Source organism: Peromyscus californicus, unplaced genomic scaffold (genome assembly GCF_007827085.1).
Source record: "Peromyscus californicus insignis strain IS unplaced genomic scaffold, ASM782708v3 Scaffold_4__1_contigs__length_199733344, whole genome shotgun sequence".
In the NCBI taxonomy this organism is placed as follows: Eukaryota; Metazoa; Chordata; class Mammalia; order Rodentia; family Cricetidae; genus Peromyscus; species Peromyscus californicus.
In genome coordinates this window covers 81,602,031-81,626,310 of record NW_026294562.1, presented here as the reverse complement: position 1 = coordinate 81,626,310, position 24,280 = coordinate 81,602,031, and the positions used below count along the sequence as shown (strand labels likewise).

General features: G+C 47.8%; 2 protein-coding genes across 2 annotated transcripts in view; one reads left to right on the top strand and one right to left on the bottom strand.

Moving 5' to 3' along the window:
• The window catches only part of Scnn1b (sodium channel epithelial 1 subunit beta), a 62,871-nt gene that overhangs the window by 19,578 nt on the left and 19,013 nt on the right, over positions 1 to 24,280 (top strand). Inside the window, 2 exon segments of the mRNA XM_052761306.1 lie at positions 18,094 to 18,415; positions 21,984 to 22,251. Of these exon segments, the coding sequence (XP_052617266.1) occupies positions 18,105 to 18,415; positions 21,984 to 22,251 (579 nt within the window). The 5' untranslated portion in view covers positions 18,094 to 18,104.
• Cog7 (component of oligomeric golgi complex 7) overlaps positions 6,358 to 24,280 on the bottom strand; it is a 109,931-nt gene continuing 92,008 nt past the window's right edge. The window contains exon 18 of the mRNA XM_052761305.1: positions 6,358 to 6,376. Coding sequence (XP_052617265.1) covers positions 6,374 to 6,376 — 3 coding nt within the window. The 3' untranslated portion in view covers positions 6,358 to 6,373. The remainder of the gene's footprint in view (positions 6,377 to 24,280) is intronic.

Here is a 24,280-nt window from a genome sequence, read left to right as displayed (position 1 = left end):
ACTGCTACAAAACTAAGAATGTACTTGTTTATTATGTTTTTGTGATATAAACAATATATGTCCATCATGGGAAAGTTGTAAAATACAGACAAACTAAAAATATTATCCTTAGTAACCCAAGCTCTTGCTTCTAAGAAGTAATCACAATAAACGCCCTGGTTAATACCATCTCAGATGATCTTTTTCCTGTGTACATAGATATATATAATCCTATAGGTTGTTTTAATCTGGGCATGAAGGGAACTGGGTCTCACCATGTAGCCCAGGCTAGCTTAGAACTCTTCATCAGACTCCTGAGAACTGCGATTACAAGTGTATGTCACCATGGCCAACTCTATAGATGCGTGTGAGTGAGTGAGTGAGTGAGTGAGTGAGTGAGTGAGTGAGTGAGTGAATGAGTGTGTGTCTTAGTATGCTTACATATGTAGCACATACATGTAGCATGTAGTGATAAAGGACTACTTTCTTTACTACTTTCTTTGACTATCATTCCTCAGGTTCCTCTACCTTTTGAATTGAGACAGAGTCTCTCAATGGCCTGGAACTTTGCCAAGTAGACTTGACTAGCTGGCCATAAAGTTTCTAGAGCGCTACCTCCCTTTGCAACATCTCAACAGGGATGACAAGCATCCACCTCCATGTCTGGCTTTTTATGTGAGTTTGGGGATCAAGTCTGGGTCCTCACACTTACAAGGAAAGTGTTTTACCAAGTAAGCCATCTTCCCCGACACCACAGATTATTTTAAACAATAATACTTATTCATCCTCCCTCATGACCTCCAGTATTCCTGTGTATCTGGACTGTGTATGGCATGCCAGACTCTTCCAGTCCCAGCACACACTTAGTTTTCTCCCCATGAGCATCTACATTGTTGTCGAAAGTCTTGACAAAGAGGATGGAACTGCCATGGGTGTGGTCACCTTTCTAGACCCAGCTGTGGAACTTAATCACCAGGTGCCCAGGGAAATGACAGATGTTTCCTTAAAAGACCGTTCAAAGAAGGGCTGGGATGCCGCTCAGTGACAAGTGCTTCCATAGCATGCTGAGGTCCTTGAGTCTCATTGCAGTGCCTCCAGAAAACTAAACGTTTTTTGAGCTTGATATGATGACATATGACCATAATCCTAGTACTTCAGAGTCCGAGGCACAGGAAGATGGCATCTGCTAGGCCACTGTGGGGACAGGGGACAAATGGGAATTCAAGGGCTAGGGATATAGCTCAGTGGTAAAAACTTGTCTAGTATGACATAAGAATCTGGTTTCAAGCTCCAGCCCTGGTTGGGGCAGGGCAACCAGTTAAGTCTTTCTGGCAGCTGTGGCCATATGAGGTCTTAGAGATTGGGAACCTCGGTCTGGCTTGACTGGGCACATATCAAGCTGTTCCTGGAATTGAGGCCTATGTAACATAGACCTAGGCTAGGTGGTAGAGAAACCTACGAAACAGGTCAGGCTAAGATCCACCAAGCACGGCCACTCAAGGGGCGGGGTCAGCATGTCAGGCAAGGAGGCATCTTATCTAATCTAGTGAGTGAGAGAAGACAAGGCTCGCTGCTGAATGTGTCTGCCTGAGAGAGGGTACTGGTGGCTTTCAGATAGCACACATGGCACTGTTTCTCATCTCGTTCATAATTATTTCTGTTGAGGTGGACTAGAACACATATATAATTAGTGACATCCAACCTGTGATTTAGTGGATATTGTTGCTTAGAACAAAGCTGAAGTGGGTATTTAAGCAAAACCAGGAGTGAGTCAACTGAAAGAAAGATATTAAGTAAATGACAGCATAATTGGTTCCCAAAGGCAGCCCATATCATATCATGATGACCGGGCTCAAAGACATCCATGTACACGAAGCAGCCAGTCTCCAGGAACAGAAAGACGGGAAGCTGACTTTGTTAATGGCACCCTGACCACTTCTGTCTACAGAGATAACCTTACGGAATTCTTCAACCGTTCTGTGGACTAAACTACAGAAGATTCTGGAAATGAGCAGTCGGCGCAGACGTGCTGCCCAAGCTGGTCTAGTTTTGTGAACGCAGAACTCCCGCCTCACAACTTGGGGCAAACGCCTCTGAGGTGTGAGCTGAGCTTTTCCCTTCCCACACTCCGGGTCTAGTGGTTTTTTGTTTGGTTGGGTTGGCAGGGGGTTGTTTTGTTTTTCAGACAAGGTCTTGCTATGCAGCCCAGGCTGGCTTCAGATTCAGTTCTTCTGCCTCGGCCTCCTGAGTGCTAGACGTGGAGGCATCTGCTGCCACCACACCCATGTTTGAAGTCAGGATTTTTGTTTGGTCTGTTTGAGCTCACAACATAGCCAAGGCTGGTCGTCCTGTCTCCATCTCCCAAGTGCTGGGATCACAAGTCTTCACCTCCATGTCTGTCCTTGAGGTGAGATCTTCAAGTGGATCTACATATTAAAGATTTTTCTTTAGAGTTGGACTGTCACGTTGGCCTGTGAGGGGTTCCAGTCACTCCCAACTGTTGCTGGTGACATTGTTCTCATACTATCCTAATGCTCCTGGGTCTTTTGCTCTTAGCTTTTGGCTAGATCTGGTAAAAGTGACTCAGAAAACAGATGGTACTTGGTCACCAGAAAGGAGGGTCACTGGATCTGGGCCCCCAGGATGTCCTTACATCTTCAGAAAGTGCAGCTTGTCACTCCTGATCACTTCTTTTGTCATAACTTTCACTGGTGAGCCAGTGAGCTCCCATTATAATTAATGTTACTCTCTAATAACACTGCAATTAGGAAGGCTGCTGTCTGGCACTTTTAGCGATAACTAGGAAAGGACACAGTGAAATAACATGATGGGAGGAAGTTGCTTTAAAGGATCGGGGAGGGAGAGGGGAGATAAAGAGGAAAAAGGAAAACCAGGAAGGTGGAGAGCGAAAGAGGGAGAAAAGAGGTGGATTTAATGACTGGACATAGGTGTGGTGTTGTGTATGGCTTGGAAATGCTTTCCCAAGAAAAGCTGAATAGATTTTAAATTATCGGAGTCAAAAATTTAGTTTCAATCTGGTCCCTGGATGAAAAATATTTATTAGAGACTGTATCAAACTTTGAAATCAGGAAAAAGACATGACTGCCCTGCAGTGACCGGACCTTGGCACAGAAGGCCGCTCCACGTCGCACTTAGACCTGGGCTGTGGCTTGAACCTGCAGGCCATGCCCCCACAACCTGTCAAACACTGAAACTCCCTCTTGCCCTTCATTTGACATCATTTACCTATCACCACAACAGAGTTACATTCCATTTGTCTCATTAGCATGATGCCAGACATCCCCTAACCATTGCCCATTTCTTAAATTTATCTGTTTAGTTTGGTTTTTTTTTAGACAAAAATCTAAGCACCTCAGCCTGGTCTTTAAATTGTCATATAGATGAGGATGATCTTGAACTCCTCGTCCTCCAGCCTCCACCTTAGTGGTGGGATTACAGGCACAAGGCAGCACACCTGGCTCCTGTGTCCACTTTAAACACTGCCCTTTTCTTTTTGTGTTTGCAAGGGCAGTATGGCCTTTCACCTGCCTAGGGCCTTGAGAGGATAAAAGCCAGCGGGGAGAGGTGTGCATAGGATGCTGTGAGCCACATACCATTCTAAACACCCTTGGATGAAGTCATAATGTTGTCTCCACACCTCAGATAAGGGAATGGAGGCACAGAGACACCATGTAGCTTCCCAGGATTGCACAAGTTTTCTGGATTCGCACCCAAAGCTTGACAGGACTCCTGATAAGCTTTTTCTGCAAGTTCTGTCTTTGTTATACTATTCTCCCTCTTGGAACCGAGGGATGGGAATCTTTCTCATTTTGAAAATATGGCTATGCTCGTCCAAGAAGTGCTGACTGTGGCTCTCGGCAGAGGCCAGCTTTTGGTAGCAGCATCCAGGTCCTGCACGGCACCTTAGAGCAGCCAGGAGAAAGTCACCCTTTTGGTGGGTGCCAGAGCTGAAGACTCACAACTGGGCCGGTGGGACTTGGGCTGCACTTGAGCTAACCATCTCCTCTCTCCCATCTTGCAGCTCAGCACACACCCTGTGTGGGGTGGTTAGGGAAAACAGGTGTAAGCATCCATCTTTGAGGGTTTAGAGATCGTGTTCTCCTCATTCCCAGGAACATCTGTATGTATGGTATTGAATAAATCTTGCATAGAAAGGTGCAGGCCTTCACAGGAGCTGGAAGGAGGCCAGAGCAGGCATGAAACAATTAGATCCTGTGGCTTCTGCTTTCTGTGTGGGGCCTGAGCGTGTGCATGTATGTGGAAGCCGGAGGTTGATGTCAGGGATCATCCTCAGTCACTCTTCCCCCTTATTCAATGAGGCAGAGTCTCTCCGCCAAACCCAGAGCTCACCAATATGGCTATGTCCCGTAGACAGCTTGCTCTAGGAATCTCCTGTTTCTGCCTTCTGAGGCTAGAATTACAGGTGGACTGCCACGCCCACTTGGCATTTCCGTAAGTTCTGGAAATCCGAACCCCAACCCTCAAGTTAACACAGCTATCACTTAAGCACTGAGCCATCTCCCCAGCCCAAGGAAGACAGTTTTGATTTGACAGGGAGGAAGGGAAAGTGCTAAGCCCTGAGTCATGTGCAGGATGTTCCAGGGTTTTGAAAGGGTGCAGAGAGGAGAGTGTGCAGGGTGTGGTTCTCTGGCCCTCAACATACTGCAATCAGCCTTTTACAGGAAACACTTAGCACTGCTTTGCCAGCTCTGCTCAGCATCTTGGTGGCATATGAACAGCAGAAGTTTATTACAGTTCTGAGGTTTGGACGTCTAAGATCAACGTGCTATCTGGTAAGGGTCTACTCTGTGGTTCACGGGCGTCTTCTTTTCCACGAATGCCTCCCCCAGCACCCCGGAGTGAACAGCAACCATCACTCTGAATAACTCTGTTCCTAGTGTGAAATGATGATAAGGGCAATATCAGTTACCACCCCTGACATCTACCTGTCAAGGACACTGTGTGCACGAGTCCCCATGTAGCAGCTCACTGACTCCTAACAACCCAGAAGGCAGAGAGACCATCATCCCCACTTGCAAAGAAAATTAAGTCCGAAAGAGTCTGTGTTAGCTCTCAGCCCCTGATAAAATCCCTGAGTCAATTAAGTTAACAAAGGAAGAGTTTCGCTGGGCTCACTGATTCAGAGCATTCAGTCACGGTTGCCTGGCCCTGCTGCTTTCTGCCTGGTATAGTTGGTATGACAGTAAGGTAAGACAGAGGCGGCCTGTTCAGTGGCCAGGAACAAAGAGAGGGAAAGGGAGGGGCTGGAGTCCTGGTATCTCTTTAATGTGACCCCAATGGCCTAACTCCCCTACATGGAGCCCCACCTCCTCAAGGTGCTGCGATTTCTCAATAGCACCACAGGCTGGAGACCAAACCTTCACTATGTGGCTTTCCAGGGGCATTCAGTATCTAAACCCATTTTTATCATGGACTGAGCCCTTCTCTAAGGATATAGCAGAAGTGCCCACAAATGTACCACCTGCCTCTGGATAGGAACAGAGGTCACCACGAGGGACGTATATATTCTGTGGAAATCTCTGATGCCCTCTGAGGGTGTCCCCTATCATGATAAATGAGGGGGTGACTCCATCATCACCCCATTGCTGGATGAGACCGTAGAGCACCAATGGCATGCCCCTCCTGTGCAATGCTACCCAGAGGCCACCCCAAAACGTCAGCTGGAAGTCCAAAGGACATTTCCATACCATTCATGAGTGTGGCCATTGCTTCAGTACTTCCAGAAAGGAGAGTGACCTGCCCATGACCTGCCACAGAGGACAGAGAAATGACATCAGTGTGGCATGGCCACATGTTAACATTCCAAAGCTGGGATAAGTATCAGTTAAAGTGTTTCTGTGCCAACACTGACTGGACTTCTCCTCCATCACAGTACACAGAAAATGAGGTAGCAGCATCATGAGCCACAGTAACTATGAAGGGCAGGCTGGGAGCTGGGCTCAGAGCATGCCTGAGGTGCAGGGTTCCATGCCCTGCACCACAGAGAGACAGTGAGGGCGGGGGGGGGGGGGACCAGAAGAGGCAGTATGTGTTGTTAGATTGAGTCCTGAGCAAAAAATAAATAAGGATACACATCAAAAAGGTAGATAGATAGATAGATAGATAGATAGATAGATAGATAGATAGGTAGATAGATAGATAGACAGACAGATAAGCACAAGCCACCAGATGCCAGCAGAGGGAGGGGTCAGTCCCCAAAGCATCAACATATCCTTGACTTACCTGAAGCCCAGAAGCACACTCAAAGCGCAGGCGGGTGACTCCTTTTTCTTGCTTTGCTTCAAGGCCCCCCTTCCTCCGCGCTCCGCTCCTCCAGGAGCCGTCTTGGGGGGCATGCTGGTTAGTTTTACTGTCACTAGGATCACGAGAGAAGAGAATCTCAGTGAGGAACTGTCTCGGTCAGGTTGGCCTGTGGGCGGGCATGTCTTTAGGGACTGTCTTGATTGTTAATGTAAGAAGATCTAATCCATCGTGGGCAGCACCGTCCCCTAGGCAAGGTGTCCCGAGCAGTGTAAGAGAGGAGAAAGCTAGCTGAGAGCAATCAAGCAGGTATCCACATGTTTATCCTCTCTCTGCTTTTGGCTGGGGATGTCCAAAGCCTTGACTTCCCACAAGTGATGGACTGTAACTTGGAAACGAAAGGAACCCTTCCTCCCCTAAGCTGCTTTCATCGGGGTATTTTACCACAGCAACAGAAATTAAAGTAGGACCGGTGGTTCCAGTCAGAGGGCATTCCGTGTCACACACTGTGAGCGCACACACACACACACACACACACACACTTGTGCACAGATCCACTTAGGGCATCCCATGTCACACACTGTGAGCACACACACACACTTGTGCACACATCCACTTGCACACACAAGAAGTGCGAATACCTGGGTGTGTATCACCTGAAATGTAATGAGACTCTAGGTCATGTCAGTGTGAGCCCCACTGGTGTGTAAAAAGGAGTTCTTTTCCCTAGAGCTCAGCCACTAGTTGGCATTATGAAACATTTTCATGACTGATGTATGGATTCTCTGACCTAACTCTGACGAGCGTAAGTTTTAAACTTTAATTACTCTTTTTCATACTTTTTGTCTCCTGTGGGCATGCACACAACACAAAGACAGAGATCTGTTACTTGATTTGAGCCCTAAGGAGTGCCCAGGGCCTAGAACAGAGGTTAAGAAGTAGTTGCTGGACAAAGAAGTACAAGGATTGATGCTGATGTGCCCAAACTTCGAGAAAGGCAAAAGGAATGACTTGTTTTCTTAGTCTTTTTTCCAGGCAGTTCCCTTCCTTGAAGGCAAGTCATATATCCACTCTTAAGTAACCCCTTAGAGGTAGACCACACACACTCATGTATGCCCCACCTCTTCTCCCTCCTAAATGTTGCTGTGTCTCTGTCCATCTGTCTGTCATCTTCCTGTCTCTGCCTCTCTCTACACTAGGCTAGTACTCTGCAACTGACTTCAAACTGGTAATCCTCCTGCCTCTGCTTCTGGAACACTGGGATTACAGGTGTTCCACTGCCAGCTGACGTGCAAGCTCTCTGTATCATTCCGTCCTTTCTTCCTCTCACTTAACTGTACACTACACATCAATTCAACTGTGGCCAGCGAGTCTCCCCTTCCAGAAGGCAGTGCAGGAAGCCGCCTTTGCTACCATTTCCATCTCCCAGCCTGGCACTCTGGGAGAACGCCTAGACATTGGCACACACAGCCTTCGGTGAGGGAGGCACATACGTGCACACGGAGGCAGCCGCCCCATTGCTACATTTGTTACTTCCCCGACGCCCACGGAAACAGGTGCAGGAGGTCAGGTGTCCTTTGAGCGTGTCAGTGAGTGATGGCTAGTTTCTATTTCCAGATCTGCTCTGACTCACTGTGACTATGCACACACCCCTCTGCCTCCTCATTCCCATTCCCTTCTCTGAGAAATGGGCATGATTATGTCTGTGCCAGCATTCTTAAAAGGATGGCATGCAAACACACACACACACACACACACACACACACACACACACACACACACACACACACGAGAAAAATTCCTTGGAGGGGATCTTGTGTCCTTGGACTAGCAGGTGCTTCAGCCAATGGAAAACAATTAATCGAGGGCTGCTGAGAAGATGAGTTTCTCATAGGGTCCTGGGAATTAAACCCAGCGCCTCACACATACTAGGCAGGTATTCCACCATTGACCCACATGCCTGGCTCCTGTTCTTTACTTTTTTTTATCTTCAGACATGTTCTCACTAAAGGGCCCAGCCTGCCCTGAACATTGCTATGTATGTAGACCTGAGACTCACAGAGACCAGTCTGCCTCCCGAGTGCGAGATTGAAAGTGTACACAACCATACCTAGCCAAAAGAATTTGGAGGGGCTCAGAATAAGCTATTTTTGAGTGGTTTAAAAGGGTACTTTTGGGAGGTCTCGGGGCTTCAAGCTTGTTATTTCACACATATATGACCCACTTAGTGTTCACAGTGCCTCTCAGGCTGAGGCTACATCGACCTCAGGGAAAAAAGCCAGTTGACACACTGTTACCTGTTCTGCAAATAATGTCACAAATGCTTCAGGTATTCAGCAGACATCATGGTGACCTATGGATGACAAACATCTCAGAAGTCATTGAACTGTTTAGGGGAATAAAACCAAACTTAAAACACAGGAAACCCTCCTTTCAAAGGTTCCTTTTTATGTGCTGCAAGCATGTACATATGACACAGTGTTGTGGTGCGACTCTGAAATGTCCCACAGGCTCATGCTCTGAACACTTGCCACCCTGATGGTGACACTATCTGGACAGGGGTGGTACCTTGATGAGGTGGGACCTAGGAGCACAAGCAGCTCTCTAGGATGGGTTCCAGCCTCTCTTTCTGCCTCTTGATCCACCATGATGTGAGGAGCCTGAGCTACACTCCGGCTGCCTTGTCTTCACCACCATGTTGGACTGGAACCCTCTGAAACCATGAGCTCAAATAAATGTTTCCTCCGCAAAGGTGTATCTGCTGAGTAAATAAAACACAGAGTAAGGTGATGGCAATTTTTTTATACAAAGTGTCACAAAGTTAAATTTTGAGTTTTCTGAACTATATACATCTCTATCACATATTCTTTTCCTTGTAAGACTTTAAAATTAGGATCATGCTGGGCAACTGTGGTACACGCCTTTAAATTCCAGCACAGGGGTAGGGAGGGGGGGAGCAGAGGCAGGTGGATCTCTGTGTGTTCCAGGTCAGCCAGGGCTACACAGTGAGGTCTCGCCTCAAAACAAACAAACAAACAAATAAATGAATAATAAATAAAATTCAGTGAGTAAAGTGCTGGCCAAGAAAGCATGAGGACCTGAGTTTGGATTCCCAAGCAGCCATGGAAAAGCTGACCAGGGTGGTGCATAGCTATACCTAGCTCTTAGGGGGGCAGAGACATGTCTGAAGGCCCTGGGGCCCTGTTGGCCAGTCAGTCTGTCCCCAAACAGCAAGCTTTGGGTTCAGTGAAAGACCCTGTCTCCAAAAGTATGGTGGAGAACAATAGGAGAAGATATGGGATGTCAACTTCTGGTCTCCACGGGCACACACATGGGTGCTTGCACGTCCATACACATACCATACACACACACACACACACACACACACACACACACACACACACACACACGAGTGCATAATTCACTCTTAGCTTAAGGACATCACAGACATAGGCCACAAAAGTAGGTTTTAAGCTGTAATTTACAGACTCTTGCTTTAAGTGGGGAGTTCACGGAGTGCACTAGTTTCCTGGGGCCCATTTATCGATGGCATTTATTCTCTAATGGCTACTGTTTTACTCACCCCTCCCACTTTTGGTGTCCCCTTGAACCCATGGGATTTTAATACACAATGTATCTTGATTCAGTTCTAATCTTTTGTTTTACATTGTGAAGGTGCCTACCGTTGCCCATGAGAACCTTTCCCAGGCACCTTTCCGACAGACTCCAACAGACTTTGGTATTTGCCTTTCTCTCTAGTGTGATGGCAGCTCAAGACCACCTTGTGTTTCCTATAACAAAGCTAGTATCAGTCGTTTGTCTAGGAAGCCCTGGTTGCTTCAGTCTGCTGAGACATGAAGATAGATGCAGGTGCCGCCGCCGGGGTGCACACAATACTTGGACTGAAAAATCAAAGTGATGTGCCCAAAGAACCTGAGCCCTCCCTTTAAAGCCTCCCTTAAGCCAAGTGTGGTGGTGCACACCTATAATCACAGCACTCACGTGACTGGGGTGGAAAGATCCCTTGAGCCCAGGAGTTCCAGACCCACCTGGGGAGCATAGTGAGACTTCACCTCTTCAACAAAGGCTAGCCTTCAGCTTCTCTTGCCTAGCATAGTCAGCTCCACCCCTTGCCCTGACACTGGCTGGTTCTTGAGAACAAAGCCTCAGTCATGTTCTGTGGCTCCCCAGCACAGACATGACCACGGAAACTTTCCCAATAGCCAGTCAAGTCTGTGCTCAGGTTAACCTTCAATTAAGTGTCAAACTCAGGCTGCTCATACCTAGTTCCTCAGATCATCTGAGGTTTTGCTACAAAAATAAATACAGGGGATTTCAATGAAAGAATTTCTGTAATTTACAGTGATCACAAAGTCCGATGTCAACGTAAGCATAGCAGCTAGTAAGGGAGATGGAACAGAGGGCTGGGTATAAAACATCCACAAATGGGGCGAGCTAAGGAGGGTGGCAGACACGTCCAGCAGCTATTGCCATGCTGGGACAATTGCTGATGTTTTTTCAAAGTTAAAAAAAATCTAGATTTTTATTTAATGCAGAATCTCATACATGTGGAATGACAGTGAATACATTTTATCCAAAGTTTACTGATCTATAGTTTACATAAAGACAGTCTTTAGGAGCTGGAGAGCTGGCTCAGGGATTAAGAGCAGCACTTGCTGCTCTTCCAGAGGACCTAGGTCGATTCCCAGCACCCACATGGTGGCTCATAACTGTCAGTAATTCCAGTTCCAGGGGATCCAATACCTATACTCACACAGACATTCACTCATACATGTAAATAAAATATTTTAAAATTAAAAAAAAATCTTTATAAACATGTAGATTAATGCATCCAAATTAGTCACCATCCCAGGACCAATCTAGAACAAGTCCACCGTCTCTAGAATGTTCTTTCGTGAAACTTTCTAGCCAGCCTTTTCCATGAGACACAGTAGTCTCTAATCCACTTTCTGTTTCAATAAATTAGTTCAGCTTGGCCGGGGCTTTCTAAGAGGGAATCTTACAGGGTGTTCTCTTTTGTGTCTGGCTCATTTTCCTCAGCATAATGGTTGTACATAACCATCCATGTTATGTGTATTAATCATTGATTCCTGTTTGTGGCTGAATAGTATTCCACTGCAGATATGAATGGATGGAAATTTGAACAGTCTCCCCTTTGAGACTATCATAAATAAAGGCTGCTATGAAGAGGCATGGACACCTTTGTGCATGCACACACTTTCAGTTCTCTCAGATAAATACAAGTGGAATTACTGAATCACGTGAGATGTCATTCAGCTTAATTTTTTTTAAGATTTATTTATTTATTATGTATACAGAAGAGGGTGCCAGATCTCATTGCAGAAGGTTGTGAGCCACCATGTGGGTGCTGGGAATTGAACTCGGGACCTCTGGAAGAGCATTCAGTGCTCTTAACCTCTGAGCCATCTCTCCAGCCCGTCAGCTTAATTTTTTAAAGGGAATTATTTGTTTTAATTTGTATTGCATTTTTAATTTTTGTTTTAGGGGCACCATGATGAGTATGTGGGGGTCACAGGACACTTGAAAGAGTCAGCTTTCTCCTTCCACCATGTGGGTTCTGGGGAGCAAACTCAGGTTTTTGGGTTTCAAACAGGCACCTTTACCCGCTGAATCATCTTGCCAGTCCATTCAAATTTATGCCTCTGTGCTGACTAGTTTTATGTCAGCTTGACACAAGCTACAGTCCTCTGAGATGAAGGAACCTCAAATAAGAGAATGTCTCGTAAGATCTGGCCACAGGCAAGTCTATAGAGCATTTTCTTAGTTAGTGACTGATGTGGGAAGACCCAGCCAATTGTGGATGTAGCCATCCTTGGGCTGGTGGTCATGGGTTCTATAAGAAAACAGGCTGAGCAAGCCGTAAGAGTAAGCTAGCAAGCAGCTCCCCTCCATGGCCTCTGCATTAGCTCCTGCCTCCAGGTTTCTGCCCTGTTTGAGTTCCTGTCGTGACTTCCTTCAATGATCAACAGTGATGTGGAAGCATAAACCAAATAAACCCTTTCCTCCCTTAGTTGCTTTGGTCACGGTGTTTCATCACAGCAATAGAAACCCTGACTAAGACAGTCTCCAACTGTTTTCCAAAGTGATTCCACCTCAGCTCCCACCCTACATGTTGCTTCACATCCTTACCAGCTCAGAGCAATCGGCCCTCCCATGGGAAGTGGTATCCTGCTGCGGTTTGATTTGGCTTTCCCAGTGAGAAAAGACACAGAGACATCTGTCTTAGGTTCATAATCTTCTTTTATGATATTTTTTCAAATCTTTTGACATTTTTTTGCTAGTGTGTGTGTGTGTGTGTGTGTGTGTGTGTGTGTGTGTGTGTGTGTGTGTGTTTCTAGTGTGCATATATGTGCAGTATGTCCCTTTGTGGTCACCCATAAGGAGGCCAGAGAAGGATGTCAGATGTCCCTCTCTACCACCACTTACTTTATTCTCCTGAGACAGAGTCTCTCACTGACCCTGGAGCTAAGACTGGGAGTCAACAAGTGCCATTGATCCTCCTGTCTCTACCCATCACTACGCTGGGGTTACAGGCACAAGTGTGGTCACATCCAGCTTTTTACATGGGTACAGGAGGTCCTCAAGTTCAGCAAGTGCTCGGAACACACTGAAAAGCCTCCTTTTCCCATTTTAGAGGAACATTTACGTGTGAAGCCAAAGGTTCAATCCCAGGACCACCAGGCAAAGAGGTTGTCTCTGAGAATGGTTTTTATTCTGTTCAAATCATAAAGTGAAGCTGGCAGTGTTGGTTGTGGTAAATTAGTGGTCCCGACCTTATACTGGTGAATTTGGTGTTTTGGTATTTTCAGATGTTAACTGGTACAGTCACAGGCATTTTGTCAGTGAGTGTATGAGACTTCCATTCATGAACACAACAGGCAATGGTCAGAACAGGACAACTGATGCGTCTGTCACCTCAAACATTTATCATTTCTTTCTGCTGTAAGTCACCATCCTCTCTACACCTATTCTGAATATCCGATTAGTTGTTACCAACTAGTTAGCACTGTACTGTAGAAAGTGGAAGCTGTTCCTCCTGGTCCCTGCTAGCAGTCTCTCAGCCTCACCCTCTCCTTCATCACTGCCCTTCCCAGCCACTGGCTATGTGTATGGGTGCTTTGCCTGCGGGAACATCTGTGTGCCATGTGCATACAGTGCCCATGGAGGCCAGAAGAGGGCATCAAATCCCTTGGACCTGGAGTTACTGGTGCTTGTGAGTCACCATGTGGGTGCTGGGAACCAAACCCAGGTCCCCTGCAAAGCAGCAAGCCCTCTTAACCTGTGAGCTGGCTCTCCAGCCCAGTTTACATTCTTTTTTAATGGATGAATAATGTTCCATTGCATTTTATTTTTCTGTTTTGGTTGGAGTTTTGTTTACTAGTTTCTATTTTTGCTTGGTCCTGTTTTGAGGTACACTCTTACTGTGCTAGCCTCGAATATGCAATCCTTCTGCCTTGGCCTCTCAAATCCAGGGACTACATGTGTTCACCACCATGGCCGGCTTCCACATCTTCTTTATCCATTCACCAGTGGTTGGTTATCTGAGCTGGCTCCGTGTCCTTGCTTACCTTCTGATTTGTGTGAGTATCTATAGACCTGGCATTCAAGTTCTGTGTCAAACTTGTATATCACAAGTGTCCTCTCCACTTGCTTGCTCCTTCATTTTCTTAAAGGTGCCGTTTTGCAAGGGAGGGGCTGTAGCGCTGAGAACGGCAAGTCCTAGACAAGCAATGCAGTATTAAGCCACATCTTCAAACCTTGGTTGATTGATTTGTTGATTGATAGAGATTCGGGTCTTACTACATTTCCCAGGCTAGCCTTGAGCTAGCTATGTAGCCAAGGCTGGCCTCAAGCTTGAGAGCCTCCTCCTTCAGTCTCCAAAGCAGCTGAGATTACAGATGTGAGCCAGCACACCTGCCTCGGCCATGTCTTTTGAAAAGCAAAGACCGGAAAGGATGCTTGCTCAGTCGGTAAAGCGCTTGCTGCACAAGGACCAGAGTTCAGTCCCAAGGACCCACATGAAAAACCAGGTGTGGTGGGAGGCAAACACTGCCGACGCTTGGAGCCAGAGAGGCCAGCCAGCTTAGCCTGTTCAGAGAGCTCTAGGTCAGGGGGAGCGCCTGTCTCAAAAAAACAGGGTGGACAGTGCCAGAGGAACAATACCCAAGGTTGTCATCAGACCTACACTCACACACACACACACACACACACACACACACACACACACACACACACAAATAAATAAATAAATAAATGTAATTTAAAGACTAAAAACAAATCCAGTGAGCAGTGTTGTCTGCATGCCTGTTAATAATGAATAATTATAACAATAATATTAATAATGATAAAGAGATAAGGATGCAACTCGATGACAAAACACTTGCCTTGTATGCTCTGGGTTTGATCCCCAGCTCCATAAAAAAAAAATTATATTAAATTAAACACAAATTACAAGACAGGTATACACCTGGAATCCCAGCACTACAGGAGGTTGAAGCAGAGGGATCAGGAGTTCAAGGCCATCCTCTGTTAACTAGGGAGCATGAGGCCAGCATGAACTACAAGGTTGCCTCAGGACATAAAAAAAAAAAAAAAAAAAAAAAAAAAAAAAACGAGCTCAGTGAAAACACAAATGTTGTGTATTCTAACCAGATGCTGTATCTGACTATATTCTGAGCCAGAGGCCCCACTGTTGAGCTAGGAGATTATCGAGGATCAGAGGCCTGTACAGAGCTTCGACTTTCTCCTTGACTGAACCAGAAGGATTAAATGAGAATGGAAAAGATTAGGACCCAAGAGATGCCCTTTGTCTCTTTCTGCCGAAGACATTGTTGGCAACTAACACCCTGGTTTCTGTGAGGCCTTGGGGTGCTGGAGCGTGCCAGGCAGACCAGCCTCATCCTCTTTACACTTACCAGTCATAAGAATAATGGATTAGAGGAAAGCGACATCTAAAGCAGCTGGAACAGTGTGCTGACACTCTTGCAGCCTCTGCTGTACGTATTAGGAGAGCAGAGGACAGGCCCGCTGAGGGAGGCTAGAGCTGGAGAAGTCTGTGTGTGCTCACCTTATAGCCACAATGGCTTGGGAGGCCATAGAGTTTGATTCCCACAGAGAATGAAGACCATAGAGATGGCAAGGTCCCTGGCGCTCTGGTCCCTTCCTGTTACAGGAGGAAAGACGAGGGTGCCACTGTATCCAGACTGGGTGTGGACACACTCGGACGGTGCAGAAAGGGATACCTGGCATGCTGTATTTGGCTGTTCAGCGGAGAGCTGGGTGTAATGCTGGGGGAAAGCTGCTGCCTTTCCCCCTGCCCCAGGGAGCTTGAAAGCTTAAGGAAGGAGCCATCCAAGTGAGTAACTGTAGCACCGGGTAAAGAGAGATGAACTCCTTCTCTTAACCTTCTAATAGTTGCAAATGACAGGCCCAATTTGGATCAGCACGCAAAAGAAAAAGCATCTTGGGTCCCACAGCCCTCGAACAGATGGCTTGAGGCATGGCTAGATCCAGCTGTTGAGCTGACATCTTACTGGTCTTACTTGAGGCTCTGCTCTCCTCAGACTGATTTTGTTCTATTGTGTACTGACAGAAACTACATGTCAGAAGCAGCCTTAGCTAAAGCTGAGGTCTCTTCCTCTGTTGTTCTAGCCTAAAGTGGCAGGATTGAGTTTCTGTGGTGCTCATGACAATGGCTAGGGAAGACATACTTCCCTAAGGTTAAGTGACATGGGAGAGGCCAGGGTTCCCCTGAACTGTTGGGGAAGGCAGAGGGGATATGGATGGGATCAGCAGGTACCAAATGTCCCACCACAGTGTCCCCAGCAGTGGCTCTCACAGGAAAGTGTCATGCCAGCTCAGAGTCAGGATAGTTCTGAGGAAGAATAGCCTCTGCTGCTGACCTTGGAGGTGGACTTAGCTGGGACAGCAGGAACCCATGGCTAGGGTGACTGCTGGGGGCAGGGGGATTCCCTGAAGCTCACTCATACCAGGCGTGGTGGCAATTATTAGTAATCTCTGCATGAGCCTTGCTTCCTGTGTCCCTGGGAGACAGGTCTAGAAAGGCCGAAGAGTCTTTCCTGACCCACAGCTACCACCCAGTGCTCTAAGACCACCCACTCCATTCCAACCTGATCTGTGGAGCTGCTGGAGTATTCTTTCCAAATCTAAGACCTAATGCCTCCCCCCATGCAGCCAGGTACTGAGCTTGGCCCTCTGCAGTTGGTGATTATCGAAATGAACCATCTTTCTTGCCCCCCTGGGAATCCCCAACTTATGGGCAAGTTACATACATATAAAATGTGGATGACAATCAAATCTCACTTTTTTGTGTTTTGAGACAGGATTTCCTATAGTCAAGCTGGCTTTGAACTCACTATGTAGCTGGGAATGACTTTGATCCTTCTGCTGGGGTTGTAGGTGTACATCACATACACCGTTTGTGTGGTGCTGGGTCTCAAACCCAGGGCTTTGTGCATGCTAGGCAAGCACTATGCCAACTGAGCTACATTTTCTTTTTATATTTTCATATTTTATAGTATTGGGGATAGGACCTCAAGATCTCATATTCCTATCTCTCTCTCTCACCCTCCCTCTCTCCCTCCCTCCTCATCCCTTCCTTCTTCCCTGCTTCCCTCCCTCCTTCCCTCCTTCCCTCCTTCCCTTCCTTTCTTCCTCACCCTCCTTCTTCTCTCCCTCTTTCTGGAGTCCAAAGCCTCCCACAAGTGAGTGCTTCACCATTGAGCTACACCCCAAGCCCTTGCTTTCTATGAAGCAGGGTCTCATTCTGTAGCCCAAGCTGGCCTGGGACTCATGGCAATCCTTCTGACTCAGCTTCCCAAATGATGAGATTACAAGATGGCACCACCTTGCCTACTCAGAGACCTTCTTTTTAACCATCATCCTCTCACGCCTCTAGGATCTCAGGGTGCAGAGCCTCAATCTTTGTGCTGGTCCCATTTGGAAGCTCAGCATTTCTGCTGGCTTATTTTATCAGCACCAGCCCTGTCCCGTTAACGCCTCATTTAGGGTGGCCGGGCTCTGGACTTCGCACATGTTTTTCACCTTCTCATCAATTCCATAAGTTAGCTGTGACAGGGCTTGGGGTGGAGGTCAGAGACAGAGCATTTGCCTAGCATGCATAGGGCTTCAAACTCAGCTCCTCTGGGGAGAGAGGGGGGGGGAGGGAGGAGAGTAAGGCAAATGCTACTGAACCTGATGGCCTGACTTCAATCTCCAGGACTCACATGGTAGAAGGGAAAACAGACTCCTGAAGGTTGTCACCAGCATGCACTGGCATACTCGAACACACAATAAATCAAATAAAAATTTTAAGAGAGAATTTTTTAATGAAATGAAAGAATTAGGTATGTCAAGATGCCTGGGAAACCTGAGCTGAGAAATCTAGCAACTGGTCTACTATGCTGGGCATTCCCTGGGGGTTGAAAAACCTCAGTCACTAGGATGGGCATGGTAGTGATGCCTGTAATCCCAGAGCTGGCAGGAGGCAGAGACAGGGGGATAGAGGTAAGTTCAAGGCCAGCATGGGCTGGGGGAGGGACGTGCAGGGCATAGACATCTTGTCTGATTTGCTCATCACCGAATCCAGAGACACTAGTTGAGTTATGCTGCAGTCACTCAATAAGCACGTTTCTGTTTGATGGATAGATAGGTGGAAGGGTAGACGGTGGGTGGCCAAAGGAGGGATGGAGCGGGGGCTGGGCTCTGCAACCAGTCTCCGTCCTGTGACCTCCTCAACGGTGTCTTGTCTGATGTCATCCCATGTGCCAGCAGGTGCCACCATGCCAGTGAAGAAGTACCTGCTGAAGTGCCTGCACCGGTTGCAGAAGGGCCCGGGCTACACCTACAAGGAGCTGCTGGTCTGGTACTGCAACAACACCAACACGCACGGCCCCAAACGCATCATCTGCGAAGGGCCCAAGAAGAAGGCCATGTGGTTCCTGCTCACGCTGCTCTTCGCCTGCCTCGTGTGCTGGCAGTGGGGCGTCTTCATCCAGACCTACCTGAGCTGGGAGGTCAGCGTCTCGCTCTCCATGGGCTTCAAGACCATGAACTTCCCGGCGGTCACCGTCTGCAATTCCAGCCCCTTCCAGTAGGTGGTTCCCGGAGCAAAGCTGGCTCCTCTCCTCCCTCTTTTCCCTCCTCCCTCCCTACGTTCCCATGTCTCCTTTTCTCTCCACAGTCTTTCTGTTTTGTTCCTTCTTTTTTCTTTCCTTTCTTCCCCTTTTTGCTTTCACTTTTGCAACATATAAGACTTAAAAAATCCTAAGCTTCCTCGGCTTAAAGAGAGCCACAGAGCCGGACGGTGGTGGCGCACGCCTTTAATCCCAGCACTGGGGAGGCAGAGCCAGGCGGATCTCTGTGAGTTCGAGGCCAGCCTGGGCTACCAAGTGAGTTCCAGGAAAGGCGCAAAGCTACACAGAGAAACCCTGTCTCGAAAAACCAAAAAAAAAAAAAAAAAAAAAAGAGAGAGAGAGCCACAGAATGTCTAGATCTAAGTAACTTTGGAGTGGAGCAAAGGTCAGCCTCCGGTGTTGTGCCTTGGGCACTGTCCATCTTCTTTTTAAAAGTTGTTTATTTAATATCCATTTGTGCATATAATGTATTTGGATAAAATCCCTCCCCTCCAGTTCCTCCCTTATCCCCCCCTTTTTTCTCCCAACTTCGTTCTCTCTCTCTCTCTCTCTCTCTCTCTCTCTCTCTCTCTCTCTCTCTCTCTCCTCTGTTTTTTAAAGCCCACTAAGTCCACTTAGCCCTGTCTGTCTGTATGTTCATGGGTGCAGAACCATCTCCTGGAGCATAGGCAGCCTCTATAACCCCAGCATTCAGAGGCTGAGGCAGGATGATGAATTCCAGGCCAACCTGGGCTGTACAGCCAGAACCTGTTTCAAAAACAAGATCACATACACTATATAAATGGCACTTCCTGCTTTCAGCAATGCTGCATCGATATATTGAATTTGTGTTTACTGAGCATCTACTGTGTGCCAGACACTGTTCCACATGCTAGCAATTTTAGCAATGAACAGATCCAAGCCACTGCCCTCTGTATAACCTGTCAGAGGAAAGAACCATTAAGATTTTTTCCATATTGGAGTTGGAGAAATGTCTCATCAGTTAGAGCACCAGCTACTCTTCCAGAGGACCTGTGTTCAAATCCCAGCACCCACATGACAGCTCACAATGGCCTGTAACTCCAGCTCCAGGGATCCAGTGCCCTCTTCTGGCCTCTTTGGGCACCAGACATGCACACGGTGCACAGACATATATATACAGGCAAAAATGCCCATAAACATAAAAATGATTAAAAATGAAAAAAAAAAGATACCTTGGAGGCTGGAGAGACAGCTCAGTGGTTAAAAGCACTGGCTGCTTTTCCAGAGGACCCAGGTTCAGCTCCCAGCACCCACACGCAGCTCACAACTATCTATAACTCCAGTTCCAGGGAACCTGAACCCCTCTTCTGACTGCCATGGGCACTAGCAAGTGTGCGATACACATACATACATGCAGGGAAAATACTCATAAAAATAAAATAAAATAAAATAACAAATTTTTAATTTCAAGCCCTAAATTTTAAAAGACTTTTCCAAAAATATTGAGTTATGACTTTGATGATCAGAAACTCACCCCACTCCCCCAGTGCTTGGACAGATTACGCTTAGAGGAAGGGGTACAATTCTTTCATGTACCGCCCGTCTGGAGAGGGGCATTCCTGGAGCAAGCCCAGTTCACGGATGAGGAAATACAGATTCAGAGGGGTGCGCGCATCTGTTCAACCACTCAGGGTGAGAAACCTAGAACTTGGACCCAGGCCTGGTCTAACTTCAGAAGGGCCACGCTTTAACCATTCTGCCATGCTGTCTCTTACACAGTGAGAAGGCTTCAGGGTGTGATGACGAATAGACCCCCATCCAATCAGGACTGAGGGGACAGGTGGCCAGTCAGTAAAAACTGTCTCGAGGCGTGAGGAGAAGTTAGCCGGGAGGGATGGAGGCACTGCTCAGGTTGTGGACATGGTGTGTTCCAAGGCCCAGGGGTAAAACAGTCTGGCAAATTCAAGAATGGAGTGATAGAGGACATTCTTGTCCAAAGGAAAGTTCTAGAAGGGAGTTCACACCTTGCGGTTACCTTCCCAATCCTCACAAGTTCCTTTGGCTTTTGTATTTGTGTGTGCTTTCATTCATGTGTGTGGAGACCAGGGGTCAGCCTAGGGGTCATTTCTCAGGGAACAGCACCCATTGTGTTTTGAGACAGGGTTTTACAGTGGCACTGGACCCCATGGCTGGCCAGCAAGCTCCAGGGAATCTGCCTGCCTCCTCAGCCCGTCTGTTTACATGGGTGCTGGGAACTGAACTCAGGTCCTCATGCTAAGCACCTTAATGGCTGAGCCATTGCCCCAGGCCCTAGAAGGCCCATCTTTTTAATAGGGGTTCCTCTGCTCGAGCCCTTGGGACACCTTAAGAGAGCCCCCGGCATTAACCACCTGCCCCTAGTAGCACAACCTGCAATCCCAGTACCTAGGAGGCCGACGCAGGAAGATCCTGAAGTCGGGGCAAGCCTGGACTACAAGTGAGACCTTGTCTAAAAACAGCAGAGACTAGGGAGATGGCGCAGTGGTTAAGAAAGCTTGCAGTGGACCCAAGCTCTGTCCCAGCACCCACTGTGGGTGCTCACACTGAGTATAATTCCAGCCCCAGGGAACCCAATGCCCTCTTCTGGCCTCCATGGGCACATCCTACAAGTAGTACACACACACAAACACACACACACACACACACACACACACACACACACAGAGAGAGAGAGAGAGAGAGAGAGAGAGAGAGAGAGAGAGAGAGAGAGAGAGATTACTAGTACAATAACATTAATAACCACAGCAACTCTCTCTGAGGGACCCTTTCTTACCCCTTCCTCTGTTTTCTAAATGAGAAAACTGAGCTTCAGAGGGCTAAGCTGTCCGAGGCCATACAAGTTTTAAGTGATATGACAGGATTTGAACCCAGAACCCATGCAGAGACTTATTGTGAGAGGCAGCTGTGGACATCTGCCCTGGGATAACACCACCGCCCATGAGACCCCCACCCTCCTCTCCTCCTGTGTGCTCCTGAGGAGCTTGGTGCTGTGGACAGAGCTGAGTTGCAGAGCTCTGGCCGTTCATTTCCTCATCTTGGGCTTAATCGGCCTCCTGCAGGAAAAGCCCTTTCACCAAGGCTGGCCCACCCGGCCCTGATGTATGTGTGCCCTGGGCATGGGTGACCAAGTGGGCACTCTGTTCTGTGGATCCATCCCTTCCACAGGGCCTGGTTACACTTCCAACATGGAGCCCCTGGGAAGGAGAGAAATGCAATGGGAGAGAGGTGATGTCTGAGTTGAACCCAGGGCATCATGCATGCAGGCAGGCACTCCATCACTAGGATACACCTCTAACCCTTTAAGAAATAAGGAACGAGGCATAATCTCATTACCTTGCCCAGACTGGGCTTAAATTTATACTCCTCCTGCCTCAGTCTCCAGAATAACTGGGATTATAGGTATGCATCACCAGGCCCTGCTTTGGTGGCAAGTTCTTACATGTTGGGGCACAAGAACACCCCAGCCTCTGCATGCTCTTTCTGTGGTAGCCCCTTGCCCACCTGACCTGACCTCTCCCCACTTAGGTACTCCAAGGTCAAGCACTTGCTAAAGGACCTGGATGAACTGATGGAGACTGTCTTGGACAAGATTCTGGCTCCGGAGCCCAGTCACACCAACACCACCAGGACCCTGAACTTTGCCATCTGGAACCACACACCCCTGGTCCTTATTGATGAACGGAACCCTAACCACACAGTGGTCCTCGACCTGTTTGGGGACAGCCACAATAGCAGCAGTCCAGTCCCAGGAAGCACCTGCAAGGCCCAGGGGTGCAAGGTGGCCATGAGGCTGGTAAGTTCCCCAAGCACAGGCCATGGCCGTCCAGAGAGACTGGTGACAATCTATTTTCACTAATAATCTAAGGTTTGCTGAGAGGACCCAGTACCTGTTTTGTACATCTGCAAAGGGTTGAGGGGGTATGCGGGTGTATTTGCACGTGTACCTGTCAGAGGTGGGTCAGAGGACAATCCCAGATGTCATTTCTCCTTAGGCAAGGCTGACTGACCAGCAAGCCTGAGGAATCTGCCCGTCTCCACCTCCCCAGTTCTGAGATTACAAACACCATTTCACTGTATTTTAAATTATTTTTCAATTTATTTTATCTTACGTGTATGAGTGTTTTGCTTGCATGGCTATGCACTATGTACGTGCCTGGTGCCTATGGAGGTCGGAAGAGAGAATTGGATCCCCTGGAACTGGAGGTATAGATGGTTGTGAGCCACCATGTGGTTCTGGGACTCAAACCTAGATCCTCTGGAAGAGCAAGCGTTCTTAACCTCTGAGCCCGCTCTCCAGCCCTCACCTGGGTTTTTTATGTGAGTTCTGAGGATCTGACTCAGGTTTCCCTGCTGGGGCTACAAGCACTTTACGATTCCCTGAGCCTTGCAAGCACTTCTTTTTTTTTTTTTTTTCTTTTTTTTGGTTTTTTGAGACAGGGTTTCTCTGTGTAGCTTTGTGCCTTTCCTGGATCTCGCTCTGTAGACCAGTCTGGCCTCGAACTCACAAAGATCCGCCTGGCTCTGCCTCCCGAGTGCTGGGATTAAAGGCGTGCGCCGCAAGCACTTCTTAAAAAGGAGAACTGGCTGGTGTGTTGGTGAGACACTTGGAGGGGAGTGACCCAGTTCAAACTCGTTTATGCAAAGCAGGGAGCCACTGGCACCTGTAACAAAGAGATCCAGAATCCATCTGGGTTCAGGCACTCGGGTGCTTTCGTGAGGACTCATCACCCTCCATCTCAGCTCAGGCCTTGCCTTCTCTTCTCAGCCATCTCTCCCCACAGTTCCTCTTTCTCAATAAAGCAGTCAAAGGCCTTGGGCTAACTCTCCTGGTCACATCACACCCCTAAAATTATCACAGTGGGCTTCAGCCAGCCTCCAGTGATTGGCCAGTCCTGGATCACGTGCTTGGGAGCTGGCAGTGGTTTCACAAGGACTTGAGCAGGGAGGATACAGAGGCCAAAAATCCGCTGCCACACTGAGGCTGGGGTGCCGCCGCCGGCTCCTATGGCTCCGGTGGGAGAAAAACTCATCTGGGATCTCCCAGAGCTCTGTCACAAGCTAGACCATGATCCAGGCCTCATCCCTGGAGAGCGCAAGGATGCAGTTCAGGGCCCAGAGGCCTGCACTGTCAACAGCTTCCCTGGTTACTCTGACCCTCAGAGGGGTAACTGTGTCTGCCTTGCACTGGCACAGGGTCGCAGCCTCCAAAGCCCCCCCTCAAACCAGCAAATGGCCTGGAGCCTGGGAGTGGATGCCACACTAGAGTTACCTAGCTGAAAATTCAGCCCAAGCTCTTAGGGTGAGCTCTGTGTCCATGTGTGTCTCTGTGTGTGTGTCCCGTGTGTCCCTGTACATCTGAGTGTGTGAATTTGAGTGTATGTGTGTGTGTCTGTGTCTACGTGTGTGCCTGTGTGTCTCTTGTGTGTCTGTGTGTCTGAGAGTGTGTCTCTGTGTGTGACCATGTGTGTTTGTGTGTCTTTGTGTGTGTACTCATATGTATTTGAGTGTGTATGTGTATGTATTTATGTACGTTTGTCTGTCTGTGTATTCAAGTGTGTTTGTGTATCTGAATGTGTGTGCTTGTGTGTGTTTGTACATCTGAGTGTGTGTGTTTGCATGCCCATATGTGTTTGTACCCATGTGTGTTCGGGTGTGTGTGTGTGTGTTTACCCATGTGTGTCTGAATGTGTTCTTTTGTGTCTCTATATGTGCTATGTACCTGTGCATGTGTCCTGTGTTCATGCCTGAGAGTACCAGTGGGGGCTGTGTATGACCAGCCTGGAGTTGCTTGAGGTAATGGCCCCTGAGCATGCATGAGTTAG